Source organism: Neovison vison, chromosome 8, assembly GCF_020171115.1.
Source record: "Neovison vison isolate M4711 chromosome 8, ASM_NN_V1, whole genome shotgun sequence".
In the NCBI taxonomy this organism is placed as follows: Eukaryota; Metazoa; Chordata; class Mammalia; order Carnivora; family Mustelidae; genus Neogale; species Neogale vison.
Genome location: NC_058098.1, coordinates 117,627,632 through 117,645,534, shown reverse-complemented (window position 1 = coordinate 117,645,534; position 17,903 = coordinate 117,627,632). Strand labels below are relative to the sequence as shown.

Genomic DNA, 17,903 nt, shown 5'->3' with positions numbered 1-17,903 from the left:
GAGGCAGACAGAGAGAGAGAAAGGGAAGCAGACTCCCCTGCCGAGCAGAGAGCCCGATGTGGGGCTCGATCCCAGGACCCTGGGATCATGACCTGAGCTGAAGGCAGAGGCTTTAAACCACTGAGCCACCCAGACTCCCCCTTTCATAGGTATTTCACAATTAGAAAGGATTAAAATGCAAGCTCTGGCTGAGGTAGCATTCTAGAGTTGTAATTAATCAATAAGAGTAAATAATTCAACATTTTGCCTAGATTACAGGAGCTGGCAATAAAGAGAGAAAGAGAATGCCAGGCTTCTGAGGTGGGGAAAAAAACTGCAAGAAAAGAATGGGGTGGCCATAGAGGGAAAAAGATAAATTGGCGATTTTCACCATTTTCACTTAGGTTGGCTCCATTAACCTTCACTAAGAAGCGGAAGAAACTGTAGCTTTGACTCAAAGTCTATCTTTCTGTGTGACTGCATGCATTCAGCCCTGTCTCCTTACATTAATAAATTTCTCTGCTGTTTTAAAAATTAAAACCCTCTTTATTCAAAAAAGGTTTGTTTTGTTTTAAGAGGATCTCTTACTCATGGTAGTAGTAACTACGTAATACTGGCAAGGCTGGAAAAAGGTTAAAAATCACAGCTTCTACCAGAGAATCCTTACCTATATTGATACAGTTATAAGGACATCTGAAATGATCACTTTTTGATGGACTGCAAATTAAAACCATCAGCTTTGCCAGGGTTGTCCAAGATCCTAGATTACGGTTTTAGAATACTAATAACACTAACTAATGAGGTTTTAATAGCCTGAGTTTGGGAATGACAATTCCTGAAGGCCCACACTCTCTGGGCGGTTGATGGGGACACCTGGGCCTGGGGCAGGAGGACACAGAAGGTACAAATCCAGCTCTTCTATGGGGAGTGGTCAGGCTCCCCCTGTAGCAGCCCAGAAGGCCAGGATTCCAATCCTTTGCTCCTGTCAGGAAAAACCCTTGTGGGGGCCGGGATTTAGCAGGACACAGCTGGGCAATGCAGCAACTCAGCAGCTCTTCACAACAGAGCACATGCCAAGCCCTGGGAATAACTGAAAGGTCACCTACAGCCAAGTCAGAAACCACAAATATGCAAGGGCCTGCTCAGGGTTACCCAGAAGCTGAAACGTTCACCTGCTAAAGCAAGCCTCAGACCAACATTTCTTAAGCGTTTCTGGTAGATGGAAGTAGAAAAGCTTGGCCCTCAAAGAATACCGTTTCTCTAACTGAAAGCATCAGGTTCCTTTTTGTCCCTTTAATACTAAGTGTGTTTTAAAAAATATAAACTAAGTGCATGGTATTTAATCTTGAAACAAGCATACACTTGTAGCAAAAATTGTTCACCTACAACTTCTGGAACTCTTGTACCAACGTGGGAGCAGGTATAGACGGGAAGGGGACAGACAGACATCTGGGCTCTACATAATCTGGACAGAAGAGACGGCTTGAGAGCACAGAGAATGAGTTAAAGCAAAGAAGGGGAGGAGACATTAACAAGAGGTACAGAACATTATTGGCTATTTACATTTAACTGTATAGAAAATATCATTCTAAGGGTCAGACTGAAGGTTTCTTTACACCATTTCCTGGAACCCTAATGTGGCTGAATAAAACACGCTTCTGCACAAACACAGACAGACACACACACTCCCCACCTAAGCACTAGGATATAAAAAATTCCATCATAACAGGTTTTTTGGTGTGTGTATGTGGGTTTTTTTTTTTTTTTTTTTTGCTAGGCACAAGAAATTACAACAACCAGAAGGTCACTGTATGACCTCCAACAGTTAAAATGCAGGTATAATTCTTCAAGCAACCGTTCCTCTCCAACTGGTCTCATGCCAAGTTCCTTGAGTTTCCTGTTTTGATTTCCCAGATATTTGAAACTGGTTTCCGCCTTTTGGTAGCCCTTTTCTTCCCCTGTACCAATTATCAAGACATCAAAACAACAATTTGTAACTATAGCATAAAATTATAAAATACTGATTTAGTTGTCAACCTACATAAGAAAGTCTACTACTTATGAAAATAAATAATGGTGTCTATGCTTTCCTTCCCTATGGCATGGCTGGAATCTAAAATGAAATACATATATTTAGATTTTAAAGTCACTTTAAATATTTGCTCCAAAAAAGAAAAGGTAGATCATATTACTGATTTCTGATGGTTTTAACAAAGAGAGGTGGACAGCAACGGAAGTTTAATGTTGCATGAAAGCCTTACTGTCTTCAGTAAGCATGCATCTTTAAGGACACTTGGACTGCTAAGGGGAACACCAAAATCGGGGACCTTGATGGTGATGAGGACCCTCAGCCACCTGGAAGGTATGGTTAAGTGGTTTTTTTCTCCTTGGTCATGTGTCTCCATACCTGACAAGTACTGTAAACTGAATACCTTGAAAAACCTACCTAAGAAAAACAATCTGCAATGTGTAATTTCAATGAAGCACGTGACTAACTTAGAAATTATGAATTGGTGGAAGTCCTGGAGTAGGGCAGGCCCAGCCCCTGCAATGCAGCATGCTTGGCTTCCAGAGAAGGAAGAGTCAGAGCCTGACAGGTCAGCTTCTTGTTGACGGTTATTACTTCGGTAGTTAAGTACATATATTCCATTATCAAGGATTATATAAAGGCCAAGTACTTCCCAAAGGTTCTTTCCTTAAAATGTTCTACACTCACCCCATTTCTATCTTCCCTTCCACCAAACTGTAAGGACTTAATATATTTAACTCTGCTCTATCATAATCATACAGTCTACAGAAGTCATATTTTGGGGAAACATATGATTTGACTTTCAGTGCCCCAGATCCTGTGAATTAATGATTACACTGGATCATTTTTACTATAATCAATATTATGTAGTAGGAAAGATTTGGGGATAATGATATTTAATACCATGTAGATCGATATAATTAAAAAATCCACAGACCAAAGACCAAATAGGTGAACTTCCAGAAAGAATCACCTCTACTAAAAGCTATTTCCTCAGCATCCAAGTCTTGGGATTTGTTTAGCTCTTCATCGTGTGATCTTACGTGTGGACGATGAAATACTTCTACTGGGTTTTAATTTCTTTTAATATTTACTTGGAAAAAAGTTTTAAAAATTATATGATAAAACCATTGCTATGTATTAATGTTTGAAAGACAGGCTTTATGACAGATGCTCTGTATTTAAAAACAATGAAAGTAGTAGAAATCAAGAGTAAGTCCAACGATCACTTAAAGATAAGATGTTCTTTCCGGGGGAGGTAGATTCGCATCAACCTTCCAGGACTGCTGCTCAGTGGAGGGAAGAACTAGCAGCGCAGCCTCTCCTGGGGGCTCCCAGGAAATGCAGACTAGTCCAGTCCCTGTAAATCAAAACCTCAGTGTGTCCACTAAGCCCTCTCAAGTCTAAGGAACCTAGGAAACTCCCTGTGCACCTGGCGCCCAGACCTCCCCATGGACTGCGAGCCCCAAGTGGGAACATGGGTCAGGGCAGAGCCGGGTGCCTCAGTCATCTTTGTACTTACAATGGGATGGTAGCAGACGTCCTGCTACGGCGGACAGTGTCTCCATCCCACACAGTGCCAGTGCCCAGAGGGTCAGGAGGGAATTCTGTTGCACTATCTCAAAGACAGACGGATGTTTAATAACGTGCCCATCTCCATTTGATCATCACATTTCCTTGAGTGGTGTGTGTGTGTGTGTGTGTGTGATTCCCTACAGCACAAAACGTTTGAGAAAAAAGTTCTGTGGATAAAAGGATTCAGTATCTGATTTCTTTCTACATACTAATTAAATTTTTGTCTACTAACAAATATTACAGATGGCATCTCAAGGCGCTCTCTCTGATGAGGCCACACACAGCACAGGTTGTACCGTGGGCTAGACTGAGAAAACGATAAGAATAAAATGTAGCACTTACACTTGTGTGAAAAAAAAAAAAAACAAGGGCAACGTAAAACGCTAAAAATGGAATAATAAGCCCACATAATATTAACATTTCCTCAGGTACGACTGAAAGAATAAATTTAGATCACAGAATAATTAATAAAATTGAGCTTCTGAAGCAACTGTTATTTAGGTTTTTAAAAACTGAGAGGAAAACTTCTGTAAAACAGAAGTCATTTGTCTGTATCGAAATTAGTTTAGCATCAGAACATACAGTCATATAATATAAATGTTCCTCTTGTTTTAAGCAGAAGAGAAAAAAACACAAGTATCTAACTAGCTACATAAATTCCCTCATCTTTTTTCTTTTTTTTTAAGATTTTTAAAATTTACTTACTTGACAGAGAGAGAGAAAGCACAAGCAGGGGTAGCAGCAGGCAGAGAGAGGGGGAGAAGCAGGCTCCCTTCTGTGCAGGGAGCCCGACGAGGCCTTGACCCCAGGACCCTGAGATCATGACCTGAGCCGAAGGCAGATGCTTAATGGACTGAGCCACCCAGGCGTCCCTCTCTCATCTTTTTTTCTAACCTTTAATTTTTGCCTAAACATATACAGTCCATGCAACATAAGTTTACAGAACAGATAAATGCTTAAAGACATAATTTAAGACATTTATAAAATATCTTTAAAAAAATTAAGAGCAGGGACACCTGGGTGGCTCAGTTGTTTAAGCAGCTGCCTTCGGCTCAGGTCATGATCCCAGCGTCCTGGGCTCGAGTCCCACATCGGGCTCCAGTTCCACATCGGGCTCCTTGCTCGGCAGGGAGCCTGCTTCTCCCTCTGCCTCTGCCTGCCATCTGTCCGCCCGTGCTCACTCTCTCTCTCTGACAAATAAATAAAATCTTTAAAAAAAAAAAAATTAAGAGCAAGTTCCCGTAGCCTATCTAAAATGTGATTCTGTTTATACCTTTCTATCTGCACCTTTAGGGTCATTTAGAATACGGCCCCTCAGTTAAATGCAAAACAAAGTCAAACTGGTAGACTCGGATGTAGTGACAACATGTGCTCAACACTTACTTTCTGAATTAATAAATGAATAGAGAACAAAGATGAATGAAGAAAGAAAGCAGCTCCGAAGTGAAAGAAGGAACCTCGGAAAGTTACAGACAACGTTGAGAGGATTCTTCTGGACCGAAAGCGGCTACAACTTTCGTGCTCTTTCCTTCCTTTCCCATCCAACTATTTACTTGCCTTAGCGTCCTGTCCTGGATGGCTCTGATCTCAGGTATGGGTCTGACCAGGCCCACTCCTGTACTCTCAAACACTTTAAAGGCTTTTCTGAATAAGGGAGTACAAATCAGTCAATCCACCAATAACTGATCATTAAAATGATCTACTCCATTTTATACCTCCCACTCCCAGGGGCAGTGACACTTGTGTTTAAGGCTAAGTTGAGACTGGCCGCCAGCAAGGGTTCCTCGGCTTTCCCTCCCTGTGCTGAGGGAACACTTCCTGCACTTGCAGTATGCCAACACGGCCAGCCCTGTGGGTCGTCTGTGGAGCACACACACTACTGTCTCATTAAACCTCCTAAAAACACTCACACTCCTCACCTCGCTTGCGGACTCATTAACAGCACGACACTCTCGCTGGGAAGATGACTCACAATCCTTATCTCCAGCACAGATCTCTGAGGTCCAGACTCCTAGTCCTGTCTTCCCCTTGATCCCACAGACACCTCAAACACAACAAAACCAACTCAATAGCCACCTCATCCAGCCTCCCATAAAGCTGCTCTCCTTGTGGTCCACATTCTATTAAATAACACCACTAAACAGCCTGACCTCCATGCCCTCTTGAGCCTCTAGCTTGACAATCACCCCCTCCTCCCCAAATTGGGCCATCTTCAATTTCCTCATGCTCCAAAGTCAATCAGCCACTAAAGCCCACTGCCTTGACCACTGTAATTTCCTCCTAATCTACACTCTTCTGCCCATCCTCTTTTCTAGCTCCAAGGCTATTTTCTCTCTCTCTCCCCCCCTTTCTGTTGAGCCACCCAACATACTTCTCACAGTTGAACTCGATTCCCAAGTCCTCCACAAAGTCTTCCTTGGTTCATCCACCTTATTAATGTTGAGGTTTTGTCTACTCCATATATAAGATGATGCTGCAAAGTATCACATCCCAGTTTCTTTGATTATCTTTTCTCTAAAATATCTTGTAGAGAAAAAGTAATTAAGTGAAGCCCCAAATTATAAACCATTTAATGTTACCGCAAATGCTTTTAGCTAAACTAAAGGAGGAATTTCTTTTTTTTTTTTTTTAAAGATTTTATTTATTTATTTGACAGGTAGAGATCACAAGTAGGCATAGAGGCAGGCAGAGAGAGAGAGAGAGGAGGAAGCAGGCTCTCCGCGGAGCAGACAGCCCGATGCGGGGCTCGATCCCAGGACCCTGGGATCATGACCTGAGCCAAAGGCAGAGGCTTTAACCCACTGAGCCACCCAGGCGCCCCCTAAAGGAGGAATTTCTTAAACCCTAATCTTCCTCCTTTTGCAAAATATTCATTGTGTCTCCAAACAGGAGTAAATTTCACATTATCTATACTATCCCAGTAATCCACATGATGAATATGCAGCAATGCCTACAAAGTATATTTAAGAACACACTTTATGGATCCCACACAGGTACCCTTCAGCTAGTCTCCTCTGTGTGGACTAGGTTTTTATTTTTCTCTAGAATCTCTCAACAAAGTTATACCTTCTTGAAGAAAGGAAGGGCTGACCTCCTCTCAGGGATATATACCTTTGTAGTCCTCAGTATACTTACCACTGAGCTTGAATTCCTCTTACTGGGTTAATTACACACAAAAAAATAGCTTAAGTGACAAATAGCTCTACTTGGGTGTCAGATTTAATTCGTCTAAAACAAAACTCTTGAATCTTCCTTACATCTATTCCTGCTCCTAGGAAAGGGCACCACTTTGCTTAAAACCCAACATCTAAGAGTACTCCTTGATTCCGTTTTCCCTTACCCCCAATGCATAATCCACCAACAATTCTAGTTCCAGATTATATCTCAAATCCACCCATCCCTTCATCTCCGGCTCTGAAGTCTGAGCCACCACTACCCCTACCCCGAACTACTGAAAGAACCCCTACCTGCCACTCAGTTCCATTCTTGCTTCCTGCAGCTTCCCACAAGTCTCTGCCCCACCAGACACACTGTTGAAGACACACAAAGCAAGTAATGCTATTCCCTGTTCATAGCTCTTTAACAGCTTTTTAAAATAGCTTTCCTATGTCCTCATGATAAAAGCCATTCAGTCTAACTTACAGGGCATTACGTGATCTACCCCGCATCCTCCTCTTCCTCTCCCACGACATTCCAATCTCACGGACCTTCTTGTTTTTTCTTGCTATTCCTCCAACACACCAAGCTGGCTTAGAACTGTCACATTTGTGGTTCCCTCTGACTGGAATTCTTTCCTGCGAGAGCATCCTAATTCTGATACTCTCTTACATTCAGATTTTAATGCAAATGCTCTCCCTTCATGGAAAACTTCCCTGACCTCTGTACCTAAAAGCAATTTTCTCGCTAACCCCAGTAATTCTCATATCATCCTAATTACTGTTTTTCAGAGCTCCCATCCCATTATACACTATTTTCTGTTCATGTCTGTGTTTCCATGTGATCCCCTCCTTCTGAATGTCAGCTCCATGACAGCTGTATCCCCATCCCGGAGATCTGTGCCCAGCACATATTAGGCACTCAATAAATAGTTGTCGGATGAATGAATGTCTGAATGTTTTCCAGGGTGTTTTTCATCCTTCCTGAACTCGGTTTCATATTTCTGACTACTTTTTGAGCTTCTGACCACTCTGAACTATAATAATTTTTTTCAGAAAGTAAAAGCCACTGACCGCAGCACAGAGTCATATGCATACCTGAAGGTCCACCTCACTCACTGCACCGTGGAGATCTCTGGTGGCCACCCTGACTATGGTTATCAAGCTCGGAGTGGCTCCTCCAGAGAACCGGGCGCTGCAGGGACTGGTACTGCTCTTGCTACTTCCTCCCCTCCTCTGATGATCCATCAGTTTAACTCTTGTGAAGTTCGGCACAACATTTTACCAAATCAAGAATGAACAGAAAGTGGAGCATAAAATTATGAGCTTCGTTAAGATCAAGGTGGGGTGACCTGCAGGTCATTCCCTTTATCAGACTTCCTCCTCTTCTGGAGAAACAGAGGATTCTGACAAGCCCTTCCGCACAGCGCCAAGGTCGGCTGTTACCCAGTGTCCTGCTGCCTCTACATTTGTGACCAGCTGATCTTACAGTGATGTGTTCATGGATTTTAGGCAAGAAAACTTGTGGTAAAATCCCGGACCAACTCCTTCCCTTATAAACAGAACTTGTTTAATGCCCAGAAATTGTGAGTATTCTTTATCAGTCTATAAATATGATACTGAAATGCCCTTCAATGACTTCCACACATTTTTTTTAAATGTTGCTGCGGTTATGTTTAGAACTCATGCTCAGAATTTACTCTCAAGCACAGAAGTGGAGACACGTGCTTTCTCATTACGCTCTGGCAAGAATACTACTCTTCCTGCCCCACCCCCGGCCCTGCACACTTGAACACTAGAAACCACCCGGAAGAATGAACCTAAACAGAGGGTTTATCTAGAACAAACTATCTTCCCATGAGAGAACAACAAGAATCAAGTCTAACCTACTAACTAGTAAGTCTACCTACTAACGATGAGGTCACTCATCATTACTGGGCTCTAATCCTCACTGGGCTCGGCAAAATCGTCCATGCCCTGCACAACCCTCCCCTTGTGGACGTGCTGCAGGGAGCCGTGTCTTCCTCATTTCCTGCTCCTGTCCTTCCTGGCACAGGTCACGCACGACCACCGACAAGACTCCTGCATGACCCTGGATCTCAGACCTTCCCTTCCTATCAGACACACCAGGAAACGTCCTAACCCCACTTAGATGCCCCTGTCCACCTACACTGCGTCTACACTGGAGCTGGAGGAAGCAACAACTGTGTCGGGGGGTGGCCCTTCCAACGGGTACGTGCGTGCCCTCAGGCTGCAGTGAGCTGTCCATGCTGGTGGGTGAGCGGAACCTGCATTCCTGATTAAGGCACTCGTCCCTCTCTCAGAGGTCTAGTTCACATCCTCCTCCTCAGTATTTCACACCTCCTCTCCCACCTCAGTGTCAGCTGACAACCTTGTTTATCGTGTCTGAGAAAAAGAAACAATTTTGCTCCTCTCTCGAACACTTGGCTCCTACAATGAGTGCTATCTTGCTTTTTACTAGATCATTCTTGCTATCATTCAAACATGCATATCCTCATATTTTTAAAGCCCCTCTTGACCCTCTACATCCCTAAAACAACCACCCCATCATCCAGTTCCACTTCAGCACAAATATCTCAAAAGCGTCCCCACCTCCGTGACTTGGACTAGCATTCTTGTGCTATTTCAGGTGGGGAACCCTAGAATCATCTTTGTGCATTTCTAGCCCTGTCTCTCAGCAAAATGGTGTGTATGCGCCTCTTCCCTGCTGTCTCCCTGCTGGTCTCCAGTTCAGTCTCCAGTGGCACCACGTCTAAGTACCTGAAACACCTCTCCAGGTAGCCTCTGGACCGCAGTGTCTCCCCTACTAACACACTCTTCACATCCCCCCAGAGCCGCCATCTGCCCATCGATTGAGGGCTTCACCAGGCTCTGATTCTCTCTGCTCATAAACCTGCAATGGTTCCTGAGAGTTCCTAGGACCAGGCCTAAGCTCCCTCTGAGATGTGAAGACACTCTGTCCTCCAGTCCCAGGCTGCTCCCCATCTTTAGTTCCTCTGACCTATCAACATAAAAGCTTTTAGTCCACCATCCCCTGTGTCTTACATAAGTCATGTAAGTCCTACTCCAAAGCTTCATTCTTTTGTCCATATTGTTCTCCTTCCCAGAACCCATCACCACGCAAATTCCAAACTGTTCAAACTCCACCCGCTCCAGGACACCTTATCCTACAATTCCAGGTCACACTTTCCCGGCCTTCAATTCCTAGAAGCAATCTAAATCTTCACTGCTTTTAAGGACTCCCATAGTATACAGTACTGTATCACCACTAATTCTTTCATATGCCAATCCACACTCGACTATCGGCAGGGCTTTCTCCTTCCAACTTGTTTCTCAGGAGAAGGAAATCCCCTAATACTGACTTCTTACAAGATCTTGAATATTGCAGGGTGCTTTATTTTGAAAAACCAAAGTACTCTTTGTAGAGGATAGATTAACTTTAAATGAGCTCAACCAGTTCTACTTTTGGATTATATAGAGGTCATCTAACAGAATCTGTTTAAAAAAAAAAAAAAAAGTAAAGAAATTTAATCAGTTACAGAAATTATTCCTGAGGGAATGCTCTCAAAATTGAAAGTGCTGGATCTTGTACACAATCTACTTAGAATCACTTTAAAAATCAATGCCGTTAATCTCCACATTGTAAAGATCATAAATATACACATAACTAATTTTAAAAATGCAATTGTCCCACTTTTATGTGAAAAGACACTGAATTTTGAACAGAACTTCTTGTCATAACTTAGATTCACAACGTGCTGCACCGCAGACCATTCAGTTGGTGAAGACGGCCTGCTGGGGAGCAAGGCGTTAAGGGTCCTGGAACGGAGCCTGAACAAAGATGGTGGCAGCAACAGAGATACATTTGAAACGTTTTAGGGGGTTGGGGGGGAACAGTTTTGTGAAATATAAGAGTGGCAAAAATTGTCTGAACTGCTGTATCATTTTACTTCAGATCATGTGATTTTCAGTATTATGAGAAGTAAATTATTTAAATAGATATTTGACCACTCCATGTATATCCCTGGAAGTTTATTTATGCTAAAATTGGCAAAATACTCTTTTCTCTTTTTTGACAAGCAATGGGGTAGGGACAGGGGTTAGCAAAGAGCCACAAGATGATAAGAATGAACTAGGTTACATGTTGTCCAATGTCCTGATGTAGTAGGAAAAATACTTTACGTGGCTCGTCCTGGGCTTATTACTGAGCAGTGGTACGGAGCTCAGCTTTCCAGTTTTCTAATTTAAGGGCCAGACTAAACGTTACCTAAGACTCTCTGTAGTTCTAAAATTTTACTTTTACTGTTTCCTACTATAATCTCTTTTAATGCTTCAGTAGCATTGGTAAATACAAAGAGAAAAGCTATTTTAGAGGCTGCTATAAATTTCTCTTTTTTTATTACCATTTAACAGGAACTGGAAACAATACAATTCAAAAACTTCAGTCTTCCTATACTGCCCTTATGAGATCTCACACATCCTCACTATTCCAAACCGATTACCAATCTCTCCACCCTAGAATGACATCACGCTAGAGATAACGGGTTTACTTAAGAATGTCTGGCTCCTCTCTTTCTGTTCCACATGAGGAACATGGAGCTAGGACAGAGTTTCATGCTGGTCTGGGGCCTTATCCTTTGTTAATCCTGGTGTTGAGCCATGGTACCAAGCTCTGGGCATGCCACTCACAGTTACTGTAGCTAGGAATCATACTTCCATGTCTCCAATCTATTGCCTCGGTTTTCTGCAGGAATGTACAAAAGTTATAGGCCATAGGAGCACAATTTTGTTATTTTAATGTAATGTCTGACTTCATTCCACAGGAGAACCACCAACGACCCATCCACACCTAAGTGGTTTTGCTCCACAGCAAAACCCACCTAAGCCTTCAGCTATCCCTGTGCAATCCTCCCATCTCTGCTGAAGAGACACCCTTTTTTGCCAGATGAGCTGCATTTCTCATTAGCACTCCCCTCGTGGAGCGCCTGCTACAGTAAGTCAAGCGGAACGGAGCTGGCGACAACAGATGCCCATCGTGAGCACACGGCTTGTGAAGTCATCCCGTATGCAGAGGTGACCTAAGCAAGCTGGCGCAAAGGAAGCAGCTCGTGAGCCACAGCATTACCAAATGCACAGCCCGCAGGACCCGCAGACGCACAGGGCACACACATACACACGCCATCCCATCAGTCATCGGGTGCTTTTTGTTTGGGACTATAAAAGGTACCCGTCTCGTAAGCGTGCCTCTGCCGCTTCGAGCTCCAATACGACACAGCGCGAAGCCTGACGACTGGGAATCAGTACTTACCTTCGATCCTCTTCAAAGCTGAAAGGCACATATCCTTCCTGGGAAACTCGAAGGGATTGTTGCAGGTGCGAATGCTGTCACATTCACATTTCCCGTTGATTATATTGCATCCAGAGACAAGGTTCTCGTTGCAGGGTTCAAAGCCAAGCAGCTGGTCATCGTCCCAGTTCTCGTCTGTAAAACAATGAACAACCACAGAATATTGCTTGCAGCTTCATTCAAAGGCCTGTCTGAAAGCAAAAATGTGCGAAGATGTCAAGATTAACACCGAACACGGACACCTCGATTTATGAAAGGTGGTTTTGGCTGCAATTTGACCAATGAATGAAATCCAGCCTCCGAATAAGTGAGAAAAAGCAAAGAGAGCCACACATGTAGACATTAAATAACCACATATACAAACGTGTATGATCAAAACCCACCACTTCTCTTATGTGTTATTTTACAAGGATTCCTGGATTTTCCTGCTTTGAATAAAATTACAGGAGACACTTCTGTCAACTTACAAAATGATTCAAAAACACCCACAGTTTTTTGTTGTTTTTTGTTTTTTTTTTTTCCAGCCCATCTGGTAGAGGCAAGCTTTGGGTTTAAAACAGCTGGCAATTTAATACATCAAGACAGCTAATCAGCATAAAACCTCAGACACCACCAAAGAAGGGAGAATGGATACAGCGGTAAAGGAGTCCTCCAACGCATTTCAGCTCAGATGCTAATGTCCACTGGGCCCAAAACCAAAGCCAGAGAGGACAACAAAACTGAGGGCTACAGCTTAGGGAGAGGCTAAGGAAGTCACACGCTGAAGCTGGGACCAAAATCACTATCCTGGTCATGGAATGATAGGAGTAGACTGTAAGAAACAAAGAAGATTTCAAAATTATGTTCATGGGCTACAGCTCGACAAACAAAACACGGACGAAGCACGACAGGACCATCGGCCAACTCAATCCTGAATGGTATTTCTCACAGCTGAAACACCTCTTACAGGCAATCCGACTATTTATGAGTCTTTGGGGCACTGTATGCATTTCCCCCCTCTTAACATTATCTTTAATAGACACTTGGTCGTACCTTAACTAGGTACTACCTGTTAAATAGTAAACATGTTTCTGATAACCGTATCTGGAGAGAATTTTTTAAAAGTACTTGAATTTAAGATACCTTAAACCTGCTGCTCATACAAAGGCAGGTATAAAACCACCCTGAGAATGTGTTTTCGTGGAAGACAGTGTAAACAGATGGCTGTAATTTTTTTTACAGCTAAAATTTTACTTCTGGTGACATTACTAACTTAATGCAAAAGACTATTCTCCCTTCCTGAAGTAAATAATTTTTTTTTGTCAAGGGGTCTTTAGAAAGTTATCACTTACAATATAAAGAGCTTCATAGCAATTCTCTGAAAACCTCTTCTGTTCTGATTTCAGGTTCACTTTCTTTTTTTTTTTTTTTTTTAAGATTTTATTTATTTGACAGGGAGAGAGATCACAAGTAGGCAGAGAGGCAGGCAGAGAGAGAGGGGGGAAGCAGGCTCCCTGCTGAGCAGAGAGCCCGATGCGGGGCTTGATCCCAGGACCCTGAGATCATGACCTGAGCCAAAGGTAGAGGCTTAACCCACTGAGCCACCCAGGCACCCCCAGGCTCACTTTTTTGATCAAAGTCTCAGCTCTTAGTAAAACGACTTTACAAGTTTAAACAAAAACACAATTAATCTGTTTTAAGATGTTTTCCTGTTTAGCCTATATTTGGTTTTTAGAAATAACATGTAAACACACAAAGGTACACTCCTACCTTCAAAACAACACTGAAATTACTAAATTATCGTGAAAGGAAAACCAGAAAAGAACATAATGAAAGAACTTGACGTGGGAAAGTGGTTAATAATTTAGGCTTCAGTTATAATACAGAATACAGTGGACATATAAACGATTTCCCATCTCTACATTTATTTGTTGAACAAGCTATTAGTACTACTCTCCTAATCCAGTTCAGTGAAATCTGTCATGAAAGAATTCTTGTGATTTTAGATTCAAATCTGTAACTCAAAGTTAGTTCACCCCCAAAGAACTTAAAAACTTGTAAGAAATCAAGTAACATTTGAACCACTGGAAAACTAGTCTCTTCTATTTCTCATTTCCCCCATGATATTCAGAGAAGAAATCTTTTTACTATTGGTTAATCCATCACCAAATCGAGCGGATACTGATTTTTTTCCCCACAGCAAACCTCCTTTCTTTCCATTAGAACTAGAACTCCCTGAAGACCTCATTCTCCTGAAGGACTGCAACATCCCCCTCCCTAGTCTCCCTACCACTATCCTCTTGCCTCTCTACTAACTCCTTTCCCCATGCTATCATCAGAATCATTGTCCTCAAAAAATAAACCTGCTCAGCGGTCCTTTCTTACCAACAAGAAAAAGCCGGAACTTCTTAGAGTGAAATAGAAGGTTCTTCATGATACGGCTTGCACTTCTACAGATTCAGGTTTCACCAATCCCTCACACACCCTATGCACTAAGCACCCTGAGATTCTCACTACAAACCCTGAGTAACTGCTTCCCCACCCAGCTGCCTACAACACCTCCCCCCTTCTTCCTGTGGTAACTCCTTTTCCTCCATCAAGACCCAGTTCAAATGTTACCTCTTTGGGGAAGTTTTCTCCACTATGAGCAGCTCAATTTTCCATGTGCCCTCAGGCAGGTGCACAGACCTCCAGTCTCCTATGGTACTGGCTTTACATAAGTCAAATTTCCCCACTAGGTAGGGTCCTAGTGCCTAGGAGCCGGGTCTTATCTAACTTTGAACCCCCTCAACCCTAGAACTTAGTTCAGTGTTCATTACCTACAAGTAAGGTACTATAACATATATATATATATATATATATATATATATATATATATATATACACATATACACACACACACACAAATATGTGTGTATATATATGCTTTTTTTATATATGTATGTAAAATTTTATATATATATGTCTGTATGTAAAAAATAGGACTATATATCTAGCCACGTATTTCATCAGTGGTATGGTCAATGCTGCTGTTCATGTGTTTTTTAGGAAGACCATTTTATTGGACTGTGAAATCCAAATTAAAAGGCAATTGCTGTTGATGTTCTTCCCAACTTCTTCCTGATTCCTGCTCTGTTCCTAGTAGGAGCCTGTGGGCAGCAGCGACAGGCCGATGGGAAGACGCACAGCTAAGCTAGACTGTCCCCTCAAAAAATGCACGGCCACCATGCCCAGTTAGGAAGCAGTGGACTCTGAACCCCAAATGTCTTATATACCTTTTTCTTTTTTGAGAGGAAATCTTTTTAATTCTATGCCCCCACCCTAATCAATACTTTTTCTTCCTGGCAAATAGTTCCCTTAGCAACCAATGCACTATGGGATCAAGTACAACACACTTCTGAGACAAATGCTTTTATGTTTTTCTATTACAGAATATCATACTTTAAAATAATTTAACAGCCAACCAACAGGAACTCAAAGCAAAAATTCAGTGAGGTTTGAGTATAGAAATCAAACCTGAGCCCAACAGTTCTGCAGAGAGGGGCTGGTAAATTTGATGTTTTTAAATCTCTCTTAAGTAAATCCATCTGTACAACGCAAAGACGAAGGCTTTGATTCTCTGAATCCTGATTTCTCCTTGGACTGGTCAGGGGGTAAAAAAAGGAGTTACCAACAGGAGTACTGCCCTTTAAATATTTATTTCAAGTAGTCTTTTTTCCCCGGTACTCTCCAGTCAAGAAATAGTCTCCAGCCGGAAGAGACAACTGAGATACCTCTGAGACTATACTTTTAAGTTTGTAGCTTCTGCAAGACACGAAACCGGGACGTTGAGCTATTTTCTCTCAATGTAAGATGAGAGAAATCTAATGATTTCAAGTATGAATTAAAACTCATACAGTCATACGGAACTGTCACACGGTCATACACACATACGGTCATACAGAACTGCTGACCAGACAGCTCCACTCGGAGGCTTGGAAGACACCCCGAGCCGTGGTGCTCTCCAGCATGAAACACAGTCACCTCACACACGCTTCCCATTTCGTCCCCCAGAACGACAGCACGAGATGCGAAAACAAGGGTAATGAGGGGCAGGCGACAAATGCGATGACTGGCGGTTGGTGCCGCCGCCTCCCTTCACGTTGAGATACCAGCAGCGTGACCACCGCTGCCTTTGAAGCCCCAGTGCAAAGGATGACACACAGAATAAAAGAAACACTTTAATACTGCCATGAAGACAGTCTGGACCTCATAGACTACCTGAAAAGGTCTTGGGATCCGCCCCCAAGGGGCGGCTGTTGTAAAGAGCATGTCTTGCTGATACACCTGGGCCAAGGCAGCACGGGATCCAGATCTAAGAAGTAACAAAGGTCATGGGGTACCTCTTCTCCTAATGCTTACCCTAAACCACAGACATGTGTCCTCATGGGGATTTAGCTGCTACGTAATCGGGGGGGGGGAGGAAAAGGAAGTTAATAAAATGCAAACATTGTGTTGATTCTTACATGATCTCTCTCAGCACATTAATGCTATGAAAAGATCAAGAGCAAGTGTTCTCACAGTGAAAGGAAAAGTCTGAGCAATAATGAACACTTTAATTAAAAGCTGATAGTCTTCTTTAAATTCCATCCTCTGGTGCAAGAAATGACGGCTCTAGTGAATGAACTTTCCATGACATTCAACTACCCAGGGAGGCTGCAAATGCAAAAACTAGAGATATTTCCCCCTGTATTTAAACATCATGATGAAGAAACTACCCTTAGATTTTGGGTTCAATTCTGATGAGCCTGGTCTCCATTACAGGTGAGTGTCTTCAAGCGTGACTCTGCCCTGATGGAAGCAGTAGGGGTGGGAGGTAAGGCTGCGAAGGGTGCACTGTCCAGGCTCCAGGTGCAAAAGCTACGGGTGGCTTACCTTGGTCAGTGTTTTCATTTGGATTCTTATTGTCTATATCTACCTCTCTATATACAGTTCCGTAGGTTTTGAGTGTCCTACCCCTACCCCTATCTTTCCCCATACCTCTCTGTTTTTAGTGTAGTAAATGATTGTGCAGAAGGCTGGTTTTTGTTTTAAGAGCACACATGTGGTGCCAAAGCAAAAACACCTGTTCTTCCAACAGCCACATTCAGTCTCATCCTGCACAAGGCATCTTCCAGTTTTCTCAATGATGCCTGAAATTCCTTCCTTCCACATGTTACACTGATGATTTTAAATGCCAGGGTGAGTTAGGAGCTTCAATCCCAAGGGTAGGAGAGAGAGCACTGGGGAGGAGGATGTGGGGGCAGAGGGGTCTCAGAAGATGTGCAGAGTCATCCGATTCCAGATCTGGGAAGCAGCTCCAGGAAACAGCCGTGGCAGCTCTGGCCTGACTGGTCCTGGCTCCCACCTCTCTGCCCTTCAAAATATCTTTCCATCCGCGTGCTGGTGTCTGAAATTCCACTAATATGTAATAAAACATTTCAGGTGTGACTGCACTTACTGGACACGTTACTGTGTCTTCATCTCAAATCTCTTGACTTCCTGGAGGCACAGGCATCTGTATACTCAAAGCCTTACCTTTTCTACCCTGTATCAGCTTAGGTTAATGGAGTTTACTCCAAACCAAGATAGAGCTGCACCCCATTATGTGGCAATCCACTTACCAGAAATATGCTATAGCAGATATTAAAAGGCAAGAAACAAATTCACAGTACACACTCAGAAGCTCACAGTAATGGAATTCTGTTGGCAGAGGAGAAGCTTCTGGGAATATATATCAAATTAATTCTCCAGCTGTTCATATATCCCTGTGGCTACAGTAAGATGCAAACAGCTAATA

The 17,903-nt window shown here is 42.8% G+C and overlaps 1 protein-coding gene across 3 annotated transcripts in view; it reads right to left on the bottom strand.

The window, feature by feature from the left end:
* CRIM1 (cysteine rich transmembrane BMP regulator 1) overlaps positions 1-17,903 on the bottom strand; it is a 189,615-nt gene that overhangs the window by 137,874 nt on the left and 33,838 nt on the right. For all 3 annotated transcript variants that reach the window (XM_044261765.1, XM_044261764.1, XM_044261767.1), the window contains exon 2: positions 12,068-12,241. In XM_044261765.1, coding sequence (XP_044117700.1) covers positions 12,068-12,241 — 174 coding nt within the window. The remainder of the gene's footprint in view (positions 1-12,067; positions 12,242-17,903) is intronic.